The sequence below is a fragment of the Falco cherrug genome, chromosome 1, assembly GCF_023634085.1.
Source record: "Falco cherrug isolate bFalChe1 chromosome 1, bFalChe1.pri, whole genome shotgun sequence".
NCBI lineage: Eukaryota > Metazoa > Chordata > Aves > Falconiformes > Falconidae > Falco > Falco cherrug.
Window position 1 is genome coordinate 76,367,142 of NC_073697.1, and position 24,728 is coordinate 76,391,869.

Genomic DNA, 24,728 nt, shown 5'->3' on the forward strand with positions numbered 1-24,728 from the left:
AGTGACGGCGCCAGGCAGCCAATGGGAAGCGCGGGGCCGGACCCCGAGCACAAATCGGAGCCGGGCGCTACGCCCCGCCCCGCCTCGGTCCGCGCAGAGCGGGGCGGGGCGCTCTGTCAGTCGGTGGGTGCCCGCCGGCGGGCGGTGTCGGTGCCTGCTGCGGCCCCCCCGCAGCCGCTCGGCGCTTTACCGGGCACGCTTCTCCCGGGCAGTCCCCGGCACCGCGACGGGCAGCCCCAGGCTGGGGCGGCTGGCTCGGGGCGGGCCAGGCCCGGCAGCCTGGCGGAAGCAGCGGCGAGACGGGAGCCAGCCGGGCCCCCCCCGGCCTGCTGGCGGCTGGCAGTGACTGCGGCCCGCTTCTTGGGGCAGCGGGGCGCCAATTCCTGGGGGACGCTGTGTCGCTATTTCTGCCTGGACCCCCAGGAAGGTCTCCTCAAAGGTCCCCTTTGCCTGGCGCCGGGAGCTCCTGGTGGCCGCCCGCCGTCCCGCTGTGCCGCCGGGGCTGAGGCTGCCAGGGCCGAGCCTGCGGGTAACCCGCTCAGGCCGCAAACTGCGGCCGAGGGCTGTGACCGCAAAGCCCAGGCCAGTGAGCCCGTCGGTGCAGCGCTGGGGCAGCAGAAATCCATGGGCAAAGCTCAGCCTGTGCAAATAAGCTACGATTTAAGCTATTCTAACCGAAGGTCTCAAGGGCAAGCCCGCTCTCCACGGTTTGGAATGACACTCGTTGCTTTGTTAAGCGTGAAATACCACTTATTAATAACAATAGTCAGTTCCTTTCCCCTCTCCTTTTTTTTCAGCTTGAATTTTAGGTGGCCTCTAGGCACCTGGTGGGCTTGTTTATTTGGTGAACTCACACATTTTATACAGAGTTTCGACCTTAGGAAAATATTTGCGGTCAAAGTATAAATCTCTTCGGGAGAAAGAGGGGGAAGAAAAAAAAAAAAAGACACCAATGAGCAAGCACTTACATAACTCCTGAGTACTCATTTTCTGATTTTAATGCCATCCATTTAGAAGAAGACTATGTACGCTGCTAGACCAATGCACAAGCTGGATCCCACTCACCTCATCAAAATGACAGCCAATATTTGAGCAAACCACACAGAGATGTTTGCAAGGGCTTGGGCTGGGGAAAGAGGTCCCTAAAGCAAGTCCGGTGACCACAGTATTCATCTCCCTTACGCTACAGTCTGACAGTCTGCAGTATTTACATACTCAGCATGCAATGTGCCACGTATCAGATAAAAATTCACCTGTGTTTGCATGGATCCTGCATGCTTAGCATAAAAAGAGCTACTCTCTAGTGTAAAATTACACCTGTGACATAACAGCTTTTACTTAACCAGTGCTACAAGAAGCTTCTAGAATAACTAAAAGCACAGAGGAAAAAATGTCCTTTGGTTTTTGTTTTGTTTTTATTTATTTCATCATCTGGAGGCCTTTGCAAAATAATCAGCGTTTCCCTTTATACTGGGGTTTCCTCTGAGTAATCAAGGAGGAGACAGTACAGACAAAAAAGCAAAAAAAAGAAGCAGAGGAGAGAGCAAAGCCTGCAATTCGCCCGAAGGAGCCAGGAGTCTCTTGCTTAAATCAATTTCCAACTGGCTACATGTCAGCTTCGCGGAGAGCTTCCGAGGCTGCTCCTTCATGAATGGATAAAATTCTAAATAACACCAAAACAAGCCGGTTCCGTGTGTGTCCGCACTCCGCTGTGCACAGCTCCCTCTGCGGGCTGCTGCCACGGCGGATTTCTTCCTAAGAACCTTGTGGGTCTTCCTCACCATGGGTGGTCAGGCTGCGTCGGTGAGGTGAGGTCTCCTTCACGTTGTGGTAATACAAGTTACTCCTCATTAGTGTTCTGTGGTGGAGCTTTCACCTGCCTTGAGATCCCTCTTCCAGCTGGTGTTTTCCTCCAGCATCCTTCACGAGGTGCTGTTGGTAGCCTTCTGCTCCGACAGGCCACAGCACAGACCTTTTAACGGGGCTCTGCAGTGGTAGTGATGCTTTATGCCTAATCAGTCCTGCTTGTTGTCAGAGCTTGTCACCAATATAGCAGCCTGAGGAGGGCAGGAAAGCTAGCCCCAGAGCCCGCCGCCGCAGGGAAACCACCACAAAGGCCACAAGTCTATGCCCCAGGCATCTGGGCTAGAAAGCTGTTGTGGATGGGAAAAATCCTTCTATGGGGCCACTGATGCCTCTGTGTTGCTCTGGAAGCAATAAACTCTTCTGTATTCTTTCTCTTTTGGCCCTTCACATGTTAAGGAACTATTTTTCAGAGGGGCTCAGCTAGGGATTAGCCAGCCAAAGCAAGGTCTCACTACCTCCTATGGAAGCAGTATTTCTGCATGGTGTCCTCTGCAGCAAATCCAGCATGAAGCTCACCCCTAACACACTTCACCAGGCTACCTCCTTCATTTCCCATGGCTTACAAGCTGCTGGGGTGTCCTGATCACCCCAGATGCACCCTGGTTACATCAGCTACTCTGCCAGGCTCTTGCACTTCTCTACAGGTGATGCTGAGATTAGGCAAGTGGTCTAAAAATAATTCCTGCTGCAGGTTCAATATACTTTTGCTGCCTGTGTAAAGCCTTTTAAACTCACTCATGTTGTATTCCCCTGCATACTTTATAATGAGCATCGCTTGAGAAAATATAGACACAGCTTGGTGCTCAAATTCATTTCAGAAAACAGTAATACAGAAAAAAAATACTCTCCTCCCTCTGAAGGTCTTTTTTTTTTTTTTATGAAAGTGGGGCTTATTTGAGGACAAATTAAAAATAGCCTTGAAAGTTACGCTGAGCTTTAATCTCCCATGTGATGTTGCATCATACATGATGAGAAGGAAATTCCTCTAGGCTCTAAATAAACCTATTATCATTTAATCGCTAATGGGCTATTTTGAAATCCAAACAGAATGCATCTTTTGTGCAGTTGCACAGCACAGAAGATCACTCTGGATTTCCAAGGCCTAAAGGAGGCTTAGAAAAAAGCCATGAAAAATGAAATAAGCAGCCAGGAACAGGCTGGTGAAGAACAGTGGGCTAAGCTGCCACAACAGAAAGCTGCGATGGTGTGGCAGCATCAGCTGGGCATGGGATGGGGACCCTCTGGCTCAATGGGGACAACAGCTTGGGGTTTCTGCCAGTTCCCTCTTTCCACAAAGATACACCTGCAGCAGGGTAGTGCCTTTCCCAGAGGACGCAAGCATCCCTCTGGTGCATTGTCTGCCCCAGGAGGGTGAGGGGGACAGGGGTTAGCTCTCCACAGGGCATGTCCCCTTGCTCCCCTTGGCTGGCAGCTGGCATCCTCCTAGGCACTACTTCCCCTCTTCCTGTCGCCACAACTGTGTCACCTGCTTTCCCATATCACCCTGGTACTTGAGGTGAGTGCTTTAAGTTTTTCTTTACTAATTACTATACTGTAACTTAAAAGGAAGCTCTCTTTTTCTTAGTATGTAACAATATCCTTTTTACTATTCATAAATTCATAAATAATGCTTATGTCTTTCCTAGGAAACATTTACTTTCCTAAAGAAAAAAAAAAATATCACTAGCCTAACAGTCACTTCCAAAAAAGGTTTATATCATTTACTGGCATTTCAGAGAGGCAGCCTCCCTGGTCCAAGAGGGTGTGCATGTGATACCCAACACAAAGTCAAGACAGAACAGGAAGTAAAAATTCCTGTCGTCTTCTCGCTTTCAATTTTTACATTCATCTAAAGCACAATCTGCACCAAACGTGAAAGACCTTGACTGGTTCAGCCTATGCAATCCTTCTATTTGAATTAGACTTATATCAGCCTTTGACTCCTCTTGTGAATGTCTTCCTGGTAACAATGAGGACAGAAAACACAGATAGAATCAAGCATAGGCTGCATAACCAAGGAAGAACACAACTACAGGTGTGAAAATTAATCAATCATCATTTAATTCAACACAATAAAAGTTTTCTGTACATAAGTTTATCCACTGACACATTTAACATACAAACGGACAGATAAGACTGCTGAAAAATCATGACTGTTCTCTCTCTCTCTCCATATATTTCACACGAAGCAAAATACACAGAAAACCACACATCCTGCCCTCACATCCCGCCTGACAGTGTCAGCATCCTGCCAGGGTTAGGCACTGTTTCCACAATGAGCTTCCAGCAGCCCTGCAGGCCTCAAGCCCGCAGGGTTCTGTAGACAGAGCTGTTCTGCAAGCCTGAAATTTTGATTTAATTGCCAAGTATCTCCTCAGAAGATATAAAGAAACATGACAAATACCACAGTTTTATTGCACTAAATAATTAAAAGTCCATTAATGCATTACAAATACAGCTTTTGACAAAGTCTAGGAGTGATCAAATCCTTATCCTAAGAACTTCTCTCAGGTAAGTCAAAGGCCATATGCAGGTAAGCACAGGCTGCTCCTTCAATTCACAGTCTGCAGGAACATGTCTCTTTAGCGTTAGCTGTTCCCCAAAAGAATTCTTAACTAATGCAGATGAAAACTTTACCCTAGCATTTACTCTTGCAACAATGACTGACTAGCATATACTGGTTGCATGTTTGGTAATGTACAAATCGCAAAACCCCTGCTGCTGAAAGCTCACCAGCTAAACAAGATCAGCACAGCGTAGACAGGTTGCACATATATTTAAATATACTTGGTTATCAGCTTGCTTCTTGGAAGTGGGTTAAATAGGATTCTTCTTTCCTAACTTTATAATCTAACAATCAGGTATCCAGTCTACGCTCATTTTTATAATCAATATAAAATCTTAGTGAATGCACACACCCAAATGTTTATAAAGTGCAGTGAAAATAAGGCAGGGTAGAAACCAGTAAGTCAACTGGAGTTATTAAGAGAAAAATATGACAAGGGAAACAAAGACTTGGGTTTTTGTTTTTGCTTTAAAGTGCTCCTGACCAAGAGTTAGGGCAAGCCAAAATTTTCATTATGCTCTATAGCATCAAGCAACTTTTTCTTGAGTATTCTTTTATTTCTGTATCTGGGGAGAAACAAAATATGGCTGCAGGTATTGACAAAAGGATACATCTCATCTGGATTTTCTACTTGAGGATCTGCAATAGAAAATCTAAAACAGTCCAGTGCATAGCAAGGGATTCGATCAGACCCTGACAAAAAAGCTGAAGGAAGGGGAAAAAGAAAAACAAAAAAACATTAGCAAATTTAGAAAAAACATGATAATGTTATCACAGGATGAAAATCATGAGGGAAAATTAAGTGTAAAAATATGGCTATTTCCATAAGCTAATCATTTTGCTTTGTTGAATTTGTACCTGAATATGATAAAGCCTCTTGCTGATTCATAATCATTATAAGCCCTCTTTTACTTTTACTTATACAGACCCTGTGGATGACAAAGGCCAGGCTATGTTTGACCTTCTGCATTTAAAAAGGATGAGCTACCTTCTGTAATCCTTTGAGAAAGCTAAACTGCTTACGTCAACATAGTCTGCTCACACGAGTCGAGGCCTCTGACCAAAAACCAGTAACCATAAAATTAAGGCATAAAGTAATTGCAAGTTTCAAGGTAGTCAGAAGCACTCAGGCAAGCCTCAAGGGATGTAGGGAGGGTCAGAGCTGTGCCTGTGCAATTTTTTGTGCCATTTCTTTGTGGCTTTCACTAGAAAATATGGCAGGCAGACACAGGGATGTGTCAAAAAGCTGTTTGGAACTATCGCATTTTTCATGTGCACCTAAAATGTGTGTTGTGGGGGAAAGAAAAGGGCTATGAAAAAATTAAAATGCTTGATACATTACCAAGAAACATTTTCTTTTTTTCTTCTGGGAGCTTGTGAAACACCGTCCAAAAATTCCCAATGATTTGATCTAGCTTTTTATACTGTATGTAAATCACATTCTGTCGAAGAGATAAAAATAAAACAGGTCAGTTAATCCTCACTATTTCCATTTTTATTTAAAATAACAACAGTTTATCCGATAAATTTTATAATCCTGTTCATAGATATTCAAATCCTCTTAGTGTCTAGAATCTGTTTGTTCATTTGTTTTTCAAAGATTCATATGACAACCCTTGAGCTATGATTTGATTTTTAGTCCTCTCTGTTCTTGTACCTGATGTAGTTTAGAAACAGACTCAAAATGGTGACACAATTAAAAAAAAAAAACAAAAAACAAAAAGTCCCTTGAGCTTCTGGTTTTTGTTCATGACCTATGCACTCAGCAAAGGAACATGTCAAGAGCTTATGCTCAGCAGATATAGCAGAAAGCGCTGTGCTTGTATCCAATACCTCTTCCAGCAGATGCCAGTCAAATTTTGTATGTCCCTGAAGAACAATCTGGAGCTCTGCAGGGAGAAACATCTTCCACTTTCTAGCTGGGCAGCCTCTTAAAAACCCTTGCATAAAGTCCTCAAATGGCTTCCGTATTGATTCATTGAACACGTAATTCACATACAAGTCAACAAATTCTTTCCTGCAAAGATACATTCATCAAACAAGCAATGCAATAGGTGCTTTTTTAAAAGGGGAATTATAGAGGACTTTATTCCTTATTCCTTTATTCCGTATGACCTGCTCTACTGTAAAGATTCAGTCCTTACTGAAAGCAGTCAACACTGCCAATTATTTATTCACTGAATAAGCTGGGAGGATCATCACAAATAAAAGAGAATGCTGGCCAACATGGATTCATTTTGATAACACTCCTTGTACTTCATGTGAACAGTCCAATGAAATCCTATCAGACATGTCACTAGTAAGATGGAACCTAGCAGCCCTAAATGGTGTAAATTCAGCAAACCCCCCACTGAATGCTGAGGAATTCAATGCCCTGAAATCAAAATAGGTATTTGCACAGCTGCTTATCAGTACAGTTTTACCCTTGCATTTGTGATGGGGATTTGTCTAGTGACATTGCACTCATACAATCAACTCAATGTAAACACTATACTTCAAGCTTCCTAAACAGCCCTTTCACGCATCCCTATTGGTCCTCAAACTCAGGCCATAGAATTTCTCTCTCTCCCCTGTGCTGAAGTTAATATTGACACAACAGATTGATAGATCGCTCTTTCTCTGTTATATACAAGATACATTCCATATATGCAAATAAGCAGGCAGCATTTTGCTTTTAAGAAGAAACTTATACAGGTGTACCTATAGCTGGAGCTCCCAGACAAACTGTCTGTATTTCCAAGAAAATATTGTTTCGGGGTATTTTATACATTTGTTAGGAATTCCCCTGATAAGGCCAAGCATGTCTGTATATGCAGATGCCAGGATGTCCAAGGATCCCCTTCTTACCCACTGCTTACACAAACTGCCAATGTCTGGTACATATGCAGAAAGTAAATCAAGAACTGAAAGCATACAACCTGTTGGACCAAGACCAACAGCACAATGCTGATGTTCAGTACTTTCTGGATATAGATATGGTATTTCATACACTCACAACAAGACAACAGATATAGGAAAAATAAAACTGACCTGTTATCCCTAGTGACAGGAATGTTGGCACCATTTTTTTTTAGTTCAATGGCAACCGCGGAACCTCCTTCTTCCATTATCTACGTAAACAAATGAAAACATTGGATGTTACATCTATAAATGACAGATACATATGTGCTACATCTATCATTCTTTCTTTCTACAGGGTCTGACATGGTACTCTTACTAGTTTGAGTTTACAGACAAGTTGTGTCATTTGCAGTGGGACACCATCTTGCCCGAGTACATACATGGCATGTCTGAAGGGCAAAATAATGTTTTACCGTGAAGTCCATGTCCAGGCTCTCGAGGATTTGATCGCATTCTTCATCCAAAATTCCCTGAAGACTCCTTTCAAAAAACAAGGAGGAAAAAACAGAGAAGAAACGTGACCATTCAATGCACTTTCAAATTCTGCTGAAAACCACCCTTTCACAAGCAGTATTTAAATGCACGTATATACACAACACCTATACTCACACAGAACCTTTATGTATGGCCCTAAACTGATCTATACACTTACATCCCACTGCTGCCAAGAGATGAGGGCAAATGCCTTCACCTCAAAGGACTCCAGGCAAGTCCATCACCACACCCTGTGGGGATAACTTTACACAAAGTTCAGTAGCAAGTGCGCTTGGACCACAGCCGAGTTCTTCCAGATATCATCTAGCGAGGAACTGTGGATCAGAGGGATGATCTGAAAGAACTGTTTTGGGGTGCAGCACCTCTCAAAGTATTGCAGGTGAGCTGACATTTCACTTCACTGAGGACTCTTTTGCACCTTGACACAGTCATTGGCTTGTTGGATGGGGTTCCCATCTTCTCGGCTATTCATAGCACTTGCACAGAAAACTGGGCATCAGAGACCTAGAGGCTTTACGTTGGTGGCAGCAGCACCTCTCCCTGTTGTATCTGCCTGAAACCTCCTTTCCTAGCTCGTGGAAACCCTGCATGCGGGCTCTCAAATCTGGCACAACTGCAGCGTATGGTAACACCGTGCTTGTGTGTAACATTGTGGAAACTGATAATTAGCAAATCAGAGAAAAAAACAACATTAGTAATTGGGTGCTTAGTTCTTTCAAGTCTCAACTACAGCTCAGAGCGTTTGGAACTATATGTTCACTCCGTGGACTTAAGCTTACACGGAGCAGAAATCTGACCCCTCCTAAGCCATGGGGCTTGGCTTTTAGTTTTGGCAGTGCCGGCCTCTGTTTAAGAGCAACATCTGTGCCTTGGGCAAGGGCCACCTTGGGAAGCTGTGGCCTTCAGCAGCTCCATGGTGGCCAACGTAGCTGCCACGGGCACCCTGAACACAGCCCTGGGGATCTCCGCGCCCAGTGTTGAGCTGTGAGCCCAGCCTTGGCCATGGCCTCCCAGCAAGAGCTCAGGCTGCGGCTGGCCTGCACCGGGCCCACGGCTGGCTCGTACCGGGCTGCGACTGGCATCAGCTCCTCGAGGTCCTGCAGGGTGGGCGCCAGGCCCAGCAGCTTTTTATAGAGAGCCCTGGGGAAGGGGACAGGCACCACGCTCCCGTGATACAGGGCCATTCCGAACAGCGTCCCGACCCGGTGGAAGGTGTCCTCACAGCTCGGCACCTGGTTAAAAAACAAGCAGGTAAGAAAAGCCGTGACTGCCCCCGCCCCGGGCTCCCCGCCCCCGTGGGCCGGCTCCTTACCTGGCTGGGGAACCAGGCCAGGCCGGAGGCCAGGCGGCAGAAGGCCCCGGTACCGGGCTGGCAGAGGGTCCTGGCGGCCACGCTGAAGAGCTCCTGGGTCAGCCCGCCTCCGTCCTGGCCGGCCTCGCCCACGAAGGACACCTGCAAGCCCCGAGACACCCATAGCGCCGGCGGCAGCGGCACCCGCGGGCGGAGCGGAACCCCCGTGGCGCACCGCGGCGCAGCCCGGGCCGGGCCGGCGGCGCACCGGAAGCGGCGCGGCGGGCGGGGGCGGCGGCCATGCTGCGCGGCGGCGGGCGCGGAGCGGCGGCGGTGCTGCGGGGGGCGGCGGGCGGCCGCGCAGCGAGCGGCGGGCAGGGCCGGGACCCCGACCCGGGGCAGGGATCGGGATCGGCGCGGCCGCAGCCGCTGGAGCCGTCGCTGCTGCGCTTCCTGGTGTGCCCGCTGTCCAAGCGGCCTCTGAGGTGAGCGCCCCGCTGCCCGCCCTCGGCCCGCTGCTGCCCCCGGTCGAGCGAGGGGGGCTGCCGAGGGGCAGGGCCAGGTTACTCACGCCTCTTTTCATTGTGGTTTGTTGTTTGTTTTGGGTTTTTTTCCCCGACTTGCCTGGCCAGGTACGAAGAGGCTACCAACGAGCTCATTAACGAGGAGCTGGGCATTGCGTACCCCGTCATCGATGGCATCCCGAACATGATCCCGGAGGCTGCCAGGACGACTCAGAAGAAGCCCCCAGCCGAGGGCTTGAAGCAGCCCTGAGGCCTCGCCAGCCACAGCAGCCTACTGGGACTGGTGGGACTGATGGCGGGAGGAGGCGTGCTCCCCTCCCTGCCCACGCTGACTGTGCTGGTGCCCCTCCTGTCCCTAGCGGGCTTGTTTTACTCGGCCAGTGTCGATGAAACCTTCCCACAGGGCTGCACCAGCACAAACAGCTTATGTTTCTACAGTCTCCTCCTTCCTGTTACAATACCGGTTTATGTATTCTTCCACCTGTGGACCTGGATGGGGATTAAGCTTTTTAGGCACAACTAGTGCGATGCATTTGCTAACCCCTGGGCTTCTCTAAAGCAGCTCCATTTATTTAATCTCATCAGGTATTGCAGCTGATTTGAGAGATTTCCCTTCTGGCACTAGTGACTGTCATCATTTTCCTAGTAGTAGCTGGAACTGTATGAAGTCATCTGCAGCAGCCTGTTAATTACTACTAAGGCAGATAAAGAGGAGGAATAACAAGAAGCATCAATTCTTTCTAGTGTATCCCTTCAAGAGCGTTGTGTGTTTGTAGTGGCACAAATTAATATCTTCTAGGTGGTGATTGGTTTTATGAGGAACAACTGTACCCTGTCTGAAATAACTGATCTTAAATAATAAGCAATAACTATGCAGCGATAGGAATTGTTCTTTGAATTACAAGCTTTGGCTTTGTTTTGAACCGATGTGTGTACTGAAATGTATTTCTCTCACTGTCAGAAGAACATAATTAGGCTGACGTTTAATAACAAAACTTGAGTTAAATGAAGACACATTTACTTGGATGATAGCCATGTCTGTGTGTCCAATAGCTGCTTGCTTGGGTTTTTTGGTTTGTTTGCTGTTTTTTTTCAGGGGTTGGGGGGTTTGTTGGGGTGGGGGTTGGTAAGAAAAAGATGGGGAAATGACAGCACTACAGAAAGGATGTACTTCTGCATTTGGGGGTTTTGTCAGAGTGGCCTCCAACATATTCCAGTGTCTGTTTAGGAGATGTGTGTCCCTGCACTATTTGTTAAATGTGTCTGATTGCCCTGGTTTCATAGCCAGGCTAGGTCATCTTTGTTAAAGAGGCATCTGCTTACACGTTAGAGTAAAAATCACTCAAACTGAGCCCAGAATTTGGTAGCCAGGTTGGCAGCTACAAATGTTAAGTATGTAGAGTATCTTTCCCCTTAGCACTATCTTCTCCTCAGTAGTGCAGGAACAGAAGATACTTTTGCTAAATACTTCAACCTTCCTTGTTTTCATTTACAGCAACACTGGAGAATGGAGTGACAGACCACTATGAGGATGTCACATGCAGAGTTCTTGGTACTGTCTGCCAAAATGTCTTAATGGGACACAGCTACGAGGGGGACAGGCTAATGCTACAATAATCTATTACAAAGCTTTCTGGTTTATGTTTTGCTCCTGAGTGGTTTGTAGCTGCAATGCAAACACATTAATGTCCCTTACCTGCTGAAAAGTGGAGGAATGCAGCACCAAGCTGTAAATACTACAGACTTAAGTGTCTCTTGGTGGGATACTAACAGTGCAGTTAAATTATCAGGCTGCTGCTGAGCAAATAATGCTTTGATGGGCAGTATGAAAGGCAGTGCTCACAAGAGGTGTATTTGAGAGCTGACTAGCTAAGTGCAACTGTTTATCGGGGCTCCTTGTACAATCAGTGGAGAGAGACTAGATCTAGAGGACAGTACAGAGGCAAGCCTTCTCACCTCCATAAATACATGCCTCTTTCAGCTGATGTTGTGAGGAAGGGGGAAGGAAAGGTAACTCTCGGACCCATTGTGAATCTTCTAAGTGTACAGGAAGGAAAAGCTTTGACAGCTCTGGTTGGCAAGAAGGCTCACTTGGAAAGAACCAGAACTGGGTAACAGGGTACTGATGTTTATAGTTCCCGCTGCGCAGGTGTGGTGCCAGACTCTGACAGCCCTTGTGTCAGTGACTGACATGGCACATGGTCCCTGAGCTGAGCTCTTCTCTGGGCAGGTGCCCTGCTCCCACGTCAGCAATCTAACAGCTTTTGCAGGGCAGGGCTAGAAATACAGCTGTATTTCGTCTCTCTTGCTGTTACTATCCTTCTTTCCCTTCAGGCAGCATCTCCATGAGAGAAATGGCTTTTGTGGCTACGTTGCTTGCTGCCCTCTTAAGGCTGGCACCCCAGCGACCAGGTTTTTCACGTACAGCAAACCAGCCTAGAGTCTTTAAAGTCAGCCTAGCAGTAGTAGTAATGGACTTCACCAATTACCGGTTTCCTGAGCAATCCTATTACATGACTCCAAAGCAACCTCACAGTAAATAGCACTGCCACTTGCATTTGACTTACCGCAACAAAGCTTGATGGCTACCTGGAATAAGAATGTAAGATACTGCCCTCCGGATTTACTGTGCATCCCCCATAGAACATGTTTTGTAATAATTCAATGAGTAGCTGTTCTGCTGTATGCTCAGTAATACTGAAACCCTTCTACCAATACTTTAGTAACACTGAAAACCAAAGAACACTGCAGCAATGTATTTGGAGCTAACAAATAATATACTTTGGTATCTTACCTTTAAGATCTTTCTGAATTGCTGCGTTGATGCATCATTTAGATGGGTCCATATGTCTTGCAGAAGGCACCATCTTCTGACTGGAAAATCCCAGTGTTCCTGGACTAATGCTGTTAAGTGTCTCTGAAGACAGAAGTAACAGTCTGTTAGCAGTGTGTTTATCTCTTCTAGATTGTAAAAAAATCGGCCACACTTACATCTCTAAAGGTGCTGGCCAGAGTCTTGCATTCTGTATAATGAACAATGACCTTGTCTTGCATGTCAAAGATGCATGGATATTTGCTCAGCATCCATAGGGACGTCTGAAATGACAAGGAAAAGAAAAAGATGTGTTGATTTTTCTCTTGCAAAATCAGAGTTTGGGGATACATGTGTAGACTGAACTGCCAGTCTGTACCCTGGCAAACTCCCGTATCTCTGAAATATGCCCTTGTTCTGTACATCAATGCTACACCAACAGAGGCACGCTTTCTAAAACCAGCTTCTAAACACCTCTGTGAGTGGGAAACCCCGCTGGAGAGGCACCTGAGCTGTCTGCGCAAGCAGACACTTGTGTTACAGTGCCCCAGGAATAAAACAGATTGTGATTTTAATAGCTTCTTCTGTAATTCAGCTAAACCAAAACACACTGTAAAAATGTCCTGGATACCCAGGTCATGGTACATTGTTGTTAAAACCTGTTGCATTTATTATCTGTAATCTCAACAGTAGATATTGGTATACAAAATAATCTACTTCAAAGTGTTACACCTCCAGTGTGACAAGGAAGCAACTTCAGATAATGTCCTTTTTGGCTTTTGATTCTATACTGTTTCTCAGACCTCCTCCACTCTGGTTAATTGGTACAAATTTGGTACATTAGGAAATTAAAGCTTATGAAGGAGTTAAGCAGTTGCCCTGCAAATTCCAGACAAGTTGCCAGAAAACTGCATTTTTTGCCTAAGGAAGCCCCTACTATCCAGGTTCCCATTTCATACTCCTTCCTGTGACGCCAGTTGCACCAAATGCATTTGGTAGCCAATTTTCGCTCCTCCGTATCATCAAGAAATGAACCATTTCACAGATTATCTTTTATTACCACGGCTTTGTTTTTAGATTTAAATAAATTGAAATGCTCAATAGGGTTTCTATGTAGAAGTTTAAAGAGACCTCACAATATTTCTGTTAATTAAACATAATAAAACCCAGAGGAACAAGAAGTATAGCAACCATCCTCTCATGGTGCTGTTTCACACTGACCATCAGTTCAACACAAACAGAGCTGCTTAAGATGTTGGAGGACAGCTCTGGGTCATCTCAAGGAAGGTGTTATTGTAGCTGCTAAAAAACTGGGATGGTGAATGGTTTGCATAATTTAGAACAGCTGGAGGACTAGGGAAAATACATTGTCTTTGAGAGGTACTGGGCTAGCATCTAGAGTTGACTTCATATATATCAACTCATGCCAATAAAACAGGGGGGGGGGGAGTGTTTTGCACGGCTGGTAAGGTTATATACTTACTTCTTTATTGAAGGACCAACATAATGCGACAATCGCTTTCACTGGAGGCACATAGAAGTTGTTTGCTTGTACTCTGAAACCAGTTCTGGAGTTCACCTGCATTGATACATGCAATATGAAAAGGGGTGTGAGCAGATCTAGCGAGCTGTGCGCCTGTGTGGCAAGACAGAACTAAGGAGTAACAGGGCTTTCAGCAGAAAGAGCTCTGAGACCCTGCACAGAAGCAGGATAGAAGTGCTACGAGTAGCACAGCGCTCAGCAGTGACCAGTCTCAGAAAGCCACGTATAAACTAGTAGGAAAGCAATTTTCATTTACAGTGAAGATCCCTTAACAAGACTCCATGAGGAAAGGTATGTTTCACTTTGGGTATCTTTCATGTTGCAGGACAATCTGAAGTTCCCTATTCACGTTCATACTTGTTGCCTGGCAAAGGTAGGATCTTTGGGAGGACGGTGAACATGTAAAGCTCCAAATGATGTAGCCACTTACGGAGGAGCAGGCCTGCTGCACTTCTGAGTTTATTTATCTAGATAAATGCAGATTCAAAAGTCTAAACTTTGAGGCCCAAATCTGCATTCTCAGACAAAAGGATATTCAACTCTGAACAAAATTTAACGACTCTTTGATTCATACTAAGTGCATGCTTGAACTCTTGACTTTCCTAAACTTTGAACATCTCAGCAGGAGAAAGGATGGTTGTCAAGAAGAATGCAGTTATTGCCCCTTTTATTCCCCTTGCTTGTGTGCAGCTGAAGATGCTCTGTTGTCCCAGAAAATTTCTCAGGCAACAGGTTCTTAAAGCATCACACAGCATTACTGTGGCACCCACGATGCGCCAAGCAGGAGGGTTGTCTTTCAAGTGCTGTAAGCAGTTACTGGGGTGAGGGATCTCACCAGCAGAAAGGGGAATGGGACACCACGTCCACAGCCCTGTACACATCGATGCATGTGCTCCTCACACCACCGAAAGCATCCCTCCCCCTGGCAGGGCCTGTAACGTCCTTCAGCTCTTCATTTCTATAGAGGGTCAACCAGGCACAACTCCAGAGCAGGATTCCTTCAAAGCTATGCTGGTGTACAGCAGAAAAGATTCCTGAAACCATGTCAAGTGACATGTTCCCTTGTAAGAAGGAAACCCAGAAAATTCAAGTAAAAAAGGATTAAAATACTCTAGCTCATACTGATACACCCTATCTGATCAGGGTCCAAAGACTCTCTCACCTGGTAAAGAATCTGCAGTATTTGCAGAGTCACTGTTTCATGTGGGTGCAGGCTGAAGGGGTCTCTTAGGCTTTCTGTGACTTCCAGGAAAAAATCAATCAGGTTTTTCTCCGAAACCCTCTGATATATAGTGACCAGCTCCTTGAAAAAGGCTGTTTCTAGATTTGACCATAGGCATTCTGCAAAGAAAACAGCTAGTGAAGTATCTGTCACAGGTAACATGCAAATAACTGCCATTTCTGGAAAAAGCTACATTTTCTCTTTTAATCAAATGAACGAAACAAAAAAAAAAAAAAAACCAAAAAAAAGGCTCAATTTTGCACTACAAAAATTAGGAAATCTCAGACTGAGATTTTTTTTTTCTTATGTCTTGCTGCATAGTCCCCATGTTTCTACCAAAAGCATTTCTTTCAGGCTGAACTCTGGAACAAATTACATCAGCAATACTAACTCTTGCTCTGCAGACGAAAATGACCAAGCATTTAAATCATTTGGTTCTATCATCATAAAACCCTACCAAGAGTTTGTAGGTCCTTTGGCTGGAGCTTCAAGATAGCTTGTGCTAGAAGCCTGAGAGAATGGTAAGAGCTGTCATCCTCTCCCTGCAGAAGGAAAGGCAAGATCAAGTAGACTCTGAAATTTTCAGGTGAGATGGGAGAGGAAGACAATGATGGCAGTAACTTCTCCACCTCCCTTTGCACCTTCAAAGGAAAAAAAAAAAAAAAAGACAAGAATTAAAAAGGCAATTATGTTTTGCCAAAATCATCTATGAATTAGGTTGGCATGAAATTCCCAAGTTTCAAGCACAAATCCAGGGCTCCTCAGTAACTGTGTAGTGAGAATCTTTATATCAGATCCTTACCTCCTGAAAGACTTTTGGCTGCATGCTGATCTTCTCATAAAAATGTTTCACTTCTGACACGTCTACACCTGAGACTTCTTTGGAAGTTTTGAAATGTTTGTCTCTATCACAAAGGAAAAAAATAAAACCAACTCATGTGAGAAGCTGGGTTTGTTACTGACGAAGCAGTGAAACACCCTAACATCAGAAAATACTTGGAAAGTTCAGCCCCAGCTCCAGTGGGTATAATTTCATCTGTTCTAAGAAGATATCCTCACTGTGGTGTGACCTGTTGAATATTCTGTCTTTCCTGCCTTGTGTGGCTGTGTACTGTTAATGGTGGGGTTCCTGTATTTCACCCTAAAATGACTTGCACTTCTGCGCTGGGAGGAGCTATTGTGGAGCCTTTGGGACCTGTAACATTGCCTAAAGGGATTACCATCCTCTGTGAAAAGTCACCGTAGGATAATCTGCCAGATGTGAGCTTCTATAGCAAATTTCAATATGGCTGGGGGGATAAACCCCTTAATTTTAGCTTGGGTTTTGAAAAATACAGACTTGCTTCTCGCAAATTCAGATACGACTAATCTTCTCTACATACGAAGCCTAAAATAACACTTTCTGCGTCATGTTTGGTACAAATTTGGTACATTAGGAAATTAAAGCTTATGAAGGAGTTAAGCAGTTGCCCTGCAAATTCCAGACGAGTTGCCAGAAAAGTGCATTTTTTGCCTAAGGAAGCCCCTACTATCCATGTTTCCATTTCATACTCCTTCCTGTGACGCCAGTTGCACCAAATGCATTCAGTAGCCAATTTTCACTCCTCCGTATCAGTTTTCACGCAGCCAATACATTCTGTTATGTCTAAGTCGTGCACACTACCTTTTCTCCAGGAAGCTTCCATTGATGCAAGCCTCAGATGAAAAGATGAGTCTGATATTCCTGATGGTAAAAAAGAAACCAAAGTCAATCCTTTCAACTTCACGTTTTTAATACTGAAAGAACAAAAAATGTGTATACGAGTGTGTCTGCACTCAACCACATGAAAGTTTTCTTAGCACCACTGTACTGACAGTGTTGCAGAAGAGATTGTATTCAAGGAGTTGGCGATCTCCAGCAAGCCAGCCCTGCTCTCCTGGGCCTTGTAAGGGAACCTGCTCCTGTCGGTGGGTGTTATGATGGAGATACCTTCCCCTGACAGGCTGGGATGGTATCTGGTGTTCTGGTTTCGGCTGGGACAGAGTTAATTTTCTCCTCGGTAGCTGGTGCAGTGCTGTGGTTTGGGTTCGGTGTGAGAACACCGCTGACAGCACACGGGTGGGTTTGGTTGCTGCTGGGTGAGGGTCAGACCCTGTCAAGGGCTTTTCAGTTTCTTAGAAACTGGGAGGGGACACAGCCGGGACAGGTGACCCAAACTGGCCAAAGGGATATTCCATAACATAGGATGTCGTGCTGAGTATATATAAACTGGGGGAAGAAGGAGGAAGGGGGATGTTTGGAGCGATAGCATTTGTCTTCCCAAGCCACCATTACGCGTGATGGAGCCCTGCCTTCCTGGGGATGGCTGAACACCTGCCTGCCCATGGGGAGTGGTGAATGAATGCCTTGTTCTGCTCTGCTTGCACAGCTTTTGCTTTACCTATTAAACTGCCTTTATCTCAACCCACAAGTTTTCTCACTTCCACTCTTCTGATTCTCTCCCCCATCCCACTGGGCGGAGTAAGCAAGCAGCTGTGTGGTGCTTAGCTGCCAGCTGGGGTTAAACCTCAACATCTGGTTAGGTTTGTTATACAAAATAAAAGGCACTGGAGGAGGAACCCCTCCACTGGCAGGGCCTTTGTAGCAGGCTGGGGGAAAATCCATCAGAGTATCCATTTGCTGCTGTGTGAAAGCTGGGTTCCCAGCATCTGAAGGGACACTAGGCTTACTCACTACCTGTATTCCTGGTTCTACTCTTATTAAAGCAGCTATTTTATTAAGATATTTGCTGTCAGGCCCTTCCTATTGAGATCTGGAAAGAACCCTCTCAACAACCACTTTCCAGATGATCCAAACCACACTAAAAATGGTCAGGGAAACGCTTAGATCCAAATCAGCCAAGACTTTTAAATGCTCAAAATCAGCAGCTGGGATTAGACTTGGCCAAAGAAAATAACCTCCCACGTAAGATCTGAAAAAAGGCTACATAATCATAATTCTCAGCCCTAAGTGTAAGGCTTCCCACAGTAGTATATACTTACTGCTTTTGAAAATGGGTAATTTTTTTTTGAAAATGTGTTACCCTTTTTCAAATGCTTTTGAAAATGGGTAACTAAAGAAGAGATCACTGATTTTTAAATGCTGACACACACAAAACATTCCAGTTTGGGTACTCTGGATTACAATTTTTGCACAAGGTCTCGGTCTGACTGCAGACTGAATCTTTCAGTGATTTAACCTGTCGGCTCTTCATCAACTTAATAACCATTCTGCTCAAGACAAGGGGGAGGACAGGCTTCCAAAGGCAAGCAGTAAGTCTGCTCTGTTCCTGCAAAAGGGTTATTGAAGGGTTGTTGCTTATGAACAGCTCTTCTTTTCCTGTGCAAAAAACTAGGTAAGAAGTGCTGGTACAAGACTCCGTCTCAGCTAAATTCCTGAACATCAGTTCCTACAACAGTCTCCAGAAATAAGAATTTTTAGAGAAGATCATGTATCAGAGGAAAAAAAACCAACAAACCAGCAGGTTTCTGACTTACTTTCTTATACTGTTCCAATCTTGCAAACTGGAATTAGAAATCCATGCATCCACTTCTTCACCCTTCAGAGTGGCAATTCCATTCAAATAGGAATTCTGTGTGAAATGCATGAAAATATTGGCAAGATTACAGGTCTAGCAGATGGGATTCTTTTTTTCAAGCCAATCATTACAAGATTTCGGCCTAAGTATGAACAAATTAATGGTAAATCACAGCATGATCCAGATGCACTAACCACAGAACAGATATATAGTATTGCATACAAGTTAGTTTCTGGGTAAGCCTGGAAAGAACTGCAAGAGATGTATATGAACTTGGAGCACTAAAAGCAGGACAGAAAATCCAAATGTTTCCAGCAGTAACGTGAACGATGGTTAAATTAGAAGCCATGATCAAATATGCACATACCTGGTTGTCCTTGCAAAGGACAATACTTTGGTTTCCTCCTGCGATAATTTTGATCACCTTTTGTGACATGTTGCTTTCTGTGAACAAATAAAAAAGATGAAACAGTCATTATCTTCAGAGAGTTCAGCACACAGCACACAGTAAAAAAAAGCCCTCAGATAGTAGCTGTCTGTCTAAAAGTTGATTCTATGCAGCCATTACCCACAATGATAAATCAAGCAGCAAATGGAATTATCCGTTGTAGAATCTATTGGGATGACCAAGCAAGCATGAGATGTAATGTTAGTCTCGCGGTGTAAACATGAAATCAAGAAAGCAAGCATCTCCCTGGGAGAAACAGATACAGATTGTACACATCTGCAGTGGTCATTACCCTGACAGGATTTTCCAGAGTTCACTGGTAAATCGATGGGAAGTGGTATCAACTGATTAGGCTTTCTCTCATCTCCCAGCTGTCCTTCTTCACCAGAACCAAAGAAATAGACTTTGTCCAAGGAAGGGACATAGACCAGGGTGTGCTGTCTGTTCAGAAAAAGAAAAATGGTCATACTAAGCTAATACCACTGGGCTAGTCAGAACCAAATTTACAGATAATGTTTTCAGAGGGGATAGCTGAGGCTTGTCTTTTGAAGCCCTGAAGGTCCAGCTGCAGAATCCTTTTAACCAAAGTCTTAGAACCCTTCCTTGCATAAACAGGCAGCAATAAAGGAACATCAGGACTCGAATCTATACTGTCCTCTAATATTAGTGATTTACCCGGGTTCCACATACAAAAATAAAGGGTTATGCCTTGCTAGATTCACGTCCTGCCGTTTTTACAAGCACAACTTTTGTGCTGCTGAGCATGATACAAAGCCCAGGAAAGTTGACAGGACACTTTTTCTGGCCCAGTTCCAGAAAGGCAGAATGAAATTGGGTAATTACCACTGCTCTTTAACTCTTTCTAAGGACGCACCAGTTTGTCAAAGCGAAAAGGAATTCGGTGACCTTCCTGACAAAGGCTTTTGACAGGCTTTTGCCCTTTGGAACCCAGTACACCCTTCATTTCTTACAAGATCGAAAAACCAAGGGCTTCTGGGGTTTTGCCCTCTCCCTCTGCTTGGCAGGGGCTGAGGGTTTTGCTTTTGCTGGGGCAGAAGGGTGGCTTACACTTGGAGAGTGGTCAATATTCTGACAGTGCTGACCTACCGGGATGCAGGTTCAACATCCCGGTGACTCCCCTCCCTACTGTTCTCCAGCGATTCCCCTAGGACCTTGACCTTAGAAGGGATGTTATTGGTACTGTCCCACCTGCCGCAGGCAACCTGCGAGACTCTCGCTCCCCACAGCTCAGCCACCACACGAGGCACGAGTTCATTCCGGGTGGAGTTGTGACCAAGCTGGCCGGCCCCTCCAGCTCCAAAGGTGCACACCAACCCCTCCTTGAAGGTGAAGGAACAAACAACAGGATCGCCGCATCATTAATGATGTTCAGATGGTCACCATGGAGTGACAGCCGGCACGACACAGTTAAACGGGACTTGATACAAAACATCCCCGATTCAAACGCAGGTGGCCAGGTGGCATTCACATCAAGCCTAACCCTACACTGTAATGGCCAAATCATTTAACTCCTGAGAAAAGCAATTTAGCTCCTGAGAATAACTCCCTGTCACTTAAGAATTTTACTTTTATGAGTGAACCCAAGTGAATTAGGTATTGGTCACATTTTCTGAAGTCCCCAATATGCTATAAAAAAAGAAAATATTTTCAAAAAGTACTGTAAGTGGAACTGCACCTCTTTGCCCCAGAACTCCCATTCACCACATCCCTGCAAAAGTTTGCGTGCAGGTGACGGGAATGTGAGAAAAGGCCAGTTTTCCCAATAGCTTAGTAAGCATCCCTTGGGGATCGGCTTCAAACTCGGATGGAAGCAGGCATTGCCGTCCCAGTTTCTCTGTGCTGACTTTCAGCAATGTTATCTTTTATTGCAGGGTGAGGTCTCAGACGCTGAATTTCCATTTCAGACTCACCTTGGAGAGAACTGCAGTATGATCTGCCCCACATGAGATAAATACAGTCTTCCAGTGCTCCAACGCTCCGATGTACGATGGGCAGCTCCTGTCTGGAAAGAAGATAGTGCTGCTAAAGTGAAAAAGTGCTGGGGGGTCTCACACAAAGAAAGATTTAGAAAATATGGAGGGTTTGCACTTTTCAGTCCTCTCTTACAGGAATTCATGCATTTACAGCTTGGGTTTAAGTTGTTTTCTACCCTCCATGATAACATATTCTTTCTTACAATGTTCTGTCTTTTTTCATAGGATTGTCTTTTCATTTACATTTGATCTGAAACAACGCAGTGCTTTCACATCTGCTTGCCAAAAGGCACTTGGCTTCAAAATATCTGACTCTCAAGGGTGTGGGCTCATTCAGATCCCACTGACTTCAGGTTGTCTCTGGCTAGGGCACCTCTGCTGTAGCCTTCTAGGTTTGAAGACAATGGGTGATTTTAATTCTTCTCTCACCTTGTGTTTACAGAGAATTACAGAAGGCAGAGAGGTATAAAATTAGTTTATTTCATGCAAGACTGCCTGGAGAGAGAATGGGAGTGGAAAGAGACCTCTGAGACATGAGGTTTTAAGAGCCTGTGCTATCCAGTCGGCCACATAAAATGAATGGAAATTCTCTGTAGAAAGTCCCTGCATGACCTTTCTGGTCAGGAAACAGAACTTACCCAGATATACTTTCTCCAAATGACTTTACCATCCACCGCTGCTCTAAAGGGGCTTGACAGTCCTGAGGAGCCACTCCTGTGTCTGCGGGAAGCTCACTGGCCAGGAAAACACCTTCCTACTGCTGTCCTTCCTTACCTTCTGTGTCTCCAAGTCCCAGCTGTCCAAAATCGTTTTTTCCCCAGGAGTACACAGCTCCAGAGAGTGATACAACAGCACTGTGAGCTCTTCCAGCAGCAATTTGAGCGAGCGAGATGCCCTTCAGTCTTTCTACCAGCTGTGGTTCGGGAATGCACGTGGTTTGGCTCCCCACTCCGAGCTGTCCATGGGCGTTCTGGCCCCAGGTGAAGAGCTCACCTCCTTCACACACAGAACAAAAGAAAACAGGTCAGCCTCACTGCTTCCTTTGAGTGTTTGCATTTTGGGAGTGGGAGCGAAAATCAGCGCTGTTTTCAGAGACCGAGCTCCAAGGTGAGACCATCACCTGCAGCTAGAAGTCCCTCTTTGCTTCTGACCCCTTTGGGGTGGTCCCATACTGCCCGTGTGATGGAGCACAGCAAGAATAAAGGCAGGGTGTGCTTCCACCTCTAAAACCAACCAGAGAGGTGCTCCAACTTAAGAGTGAGCAGGTCTGGTGACCGCAGAGCGAGGTGGCTATGTCTGCTTTCCACAATGCACCTTTGCAGAGGGGTTGTGCTCAGGGACCAGAGGGAGACAGAGCTGCAGGTCCCTGGGTACTGGGACAGCCAGCACACTTTGTGTCCCCTACCCACCGCTCATTGCCCTCTAATGGTGTCACCAACTACTGGAAGTTGTTCAAACACTCCCTTCTGAGAGCAAGCCTGCCATAATGTGACTCCCATCTGGAGGAAAAAATGTGGTTGAAAGAGGTTACCTCTGGTTAGCGCCATGGCATGCTCGTCCCCACATGCTATTTGAACAATATCTTTGTTTCCTAGTTCTTTCACCAGCCTACAAAAATAAGGAGAAAAAAATAGATAGATGCTGTGCCATGAGACAAAGTAAAGGATGAAGATCGTCTGCTCACCGAATCCCAGCACATTTAGCGGGAATTACACGGAAAAATATAGGTCGCCTGTAAGCTGATTCACTCTACTACCTAGTAATGGAAGGTTAAAGTTCCAGTTCCCTCTCTACAACAGGAGCGTGCCTCCGTTTCAGGGACGTTACCTTCAGGAAAAGCGGGCCGCATTTTCTGAGAGCTCCCATCCCAACCTCCACCCCATGAAAGCTTCTTACCTTGTCTTAGAGCCGGCGGCTGAAGCTGTAACCCAGCCTTCGGAAAGCTTCCCATCAGGGGAGAGAACAAGGGTATGTGTTGCATCGTGGTTTGAGCATTGCACCTTCTCGTTCCTCTGCGACTGCACGTGTTCTGCAGAACAAATACAGACAGGCACGACAGTCACGCCAAGGCAGCGGGCATCCTAACCATCTTGGCCCCCTCCCCAAGTTCTCTGTGTGTTACCGCCTTCACCAAGAGCTTCTGCTCCTCAGGAAAAAGTGAGACAAGCGTGTACAACTTATTTTCTCCAGCCCCTTGGGGTTTCAGTGTCCTACCCACTTCATGCCAGATGACTCTCCTGACTAGCACTAAAAGACATTTCTCCATCTCTTAGGCTGCTCTGCCACCAGCTGCCAAGACGATCAGCGAAACGTCAGCAAGAAGCACACTCCGTTACTTTTGCACAGCTGTGGAGAGTGTCCCGGGGAGATAAAGCACTTCTTGAGGTACCTGATCACCCCAGATTTGTCACAGCCTTGGGGGTGGGATGCCTTGAAGTCGGATGTTTTACTGGAGAAGCAATGACGGAGAATTCAGAAACCGCCTACGTAGAGCTGAAGGATGTCCCTTCTGGTCTGCAGCTGAGGGGCTGCAGGTGCTCCCCCGACCCCGGGGCACCAGCCAGACACCGTCATTCGTGTGCAGCCCCACCGCAGCACAGGCGCCTGAGACCCGGGATGCCCAAGCTGAAAGGTGCGCCCCGGCACAGCCTGCCCCCACTCGCTGCTGGAGGCTCGCCGTCCACCCTGCTCGCACCTCCCCCGTGCGTGCAGCCTGAGGGAGATCCGTGCCCATTGCCCAGCACAGCCTCCCTCGGCGCGCTCGGCTCCGGGGGCGAGTGCAGCCCGCAGCCGGGAGGCTCCCGGCCCCGGCCCCCGGCCGCCCCCCCGCTCCCCCGGTCGCTACCTCCCGTCTGCCGCGGCCGCTGCGCGGAGCCGCTTCCCCGGCCCCGCCGACGCCGCTGCTGCTGCCGCCGTCCCGCCGCCATCTCCCCGTTCGCCGGTCCCCGCCGGCCGCCCGGCAGCTCGGCGGCAGCCCCGGGAACGCCCCGCCCCGGCGGGGAAACGGAACCGAAACCGAAACTTGGCGGGTGCCGCGGCAGCGGGAGGAGCCGCAGCGGGCGCGACCGCCCCCGGAGCGGTAAACACGCAGCCCTGCCTGAGCACGCGTGAGCTGCCGGGCTGGGGGCGCTGCCGGGCTGGGGGGGCTGCCGGGCTGGGGGCGCTGCCGGGCTGGGGGGGCTGCCGGGCTGGGGGGGCTGCCGGGCTGGGGGCGCTGCCGGGCTGGGGGGGCTGCCGGGCTGGGGGGGCTGCCGGGCTGGGGGCGCTGCCTGGTCCCCCCGGCCGGCGGCGGGAGGGCGGAGGGCGGGCAGGGCACCGCGGGGTGCAGTGGGGAAAAGGCACCCGTTTGCCTTAATTACTCGTCTCGGCGAGTGACCCGCCCGTGTCCCTCCACAGCTTTCCATGGGCTCAGAGACCTGCCCTGCTGCTCCCTGGATCCTGAGAGCCCGTGCGAAGCCGGGGGGCTGCCTGGCGGGGTGAAGCCGAGCACAGGTGAAATGGCCGCTTCA

At 46.9% G+C, this 24,728-nt stretch overlaps 3 protein-coding genes across 3 annotated transcripts; 2 read left to right on the forward strand and 1 right to left on the reverse strand.

Moving 5' to 3' along the window:
* Positions 1-3,904: 3,904 nt before the first annotated feature.
* On the reverse strand, positions 3,905-24,226 carry LOC102059170 (probable E3 ubiquitin-protein ligase HERC3). The gene is made up of 23 exons (XM_055720804.1): positions 24,065-24,226; positions 23,116-23,248; positions 22,751-22,827; positions 21,994-22,215; positions 21,157-21,248; positions 20,435-20,565; positions 19,518-19,666; positions 19,145-19,221; positions 18,737-18,831; positions 16,884-16,943; positions 16,023-16,125; positions 15,678-15,861; positions 15,161-15,339; positions 13,939-14,034; positions 12,635-12,739; positions 12,438-12,560; positions 9,141-9,281; positions 8,894-9,060; positions 7,747-7,813; positions 7,463-7,542; positions 6,266-6,449; positions 5,775-5,874; positions 3,905-5,137 (listed from the first exon to the last, which is right to left on the reverse strand). Exons 1-23 carry the CDS (start codon positions 24,144-24,146, stop codon positions 4,923-4,925), a joined length of 2,862 nt encoding a protein of 953 aa, XP_055576779.1. The 5' UTR covers positions 24,147-24,226; the 3' UTR covers positions 3,905-4,922.
* Positions 9,388-10,566, forward strand: PYURF (PIGY upstream open reading frame). The gene is made up of 2 exons (XM_014277915.3): positions 9,388-9,604; positions 9,752-10,566. The coding sequence occupies exons 1-2, from the start codon at positions 9,420-9,422 to the stop codon at positions 9,891-9,893; spliced, it is 327 nt and encodes a 108-aa protein (XP_014133390.2). The 5' UTR covers positions 9,388-9,419; the 3' UTR covers positions 9,894-10,566.
* PIGY (phosphatidylinositol glycan anchor biosynthesis class Y) lies at positions 9,936-10,657 on the forward strand. The gene has a single exon (XM_055720821.1). The coding sequence runs from the start codon at positions 9,936-9,938 to the stop codon at positions 10,164-10,166; it is 231 nt and encodes a 76-aa protein (XP_055576796.1). The 3' UTR covers positions 10,167-10,657.
* Positions 24,227-24,728: the final 502 nt, after the last annotated feature.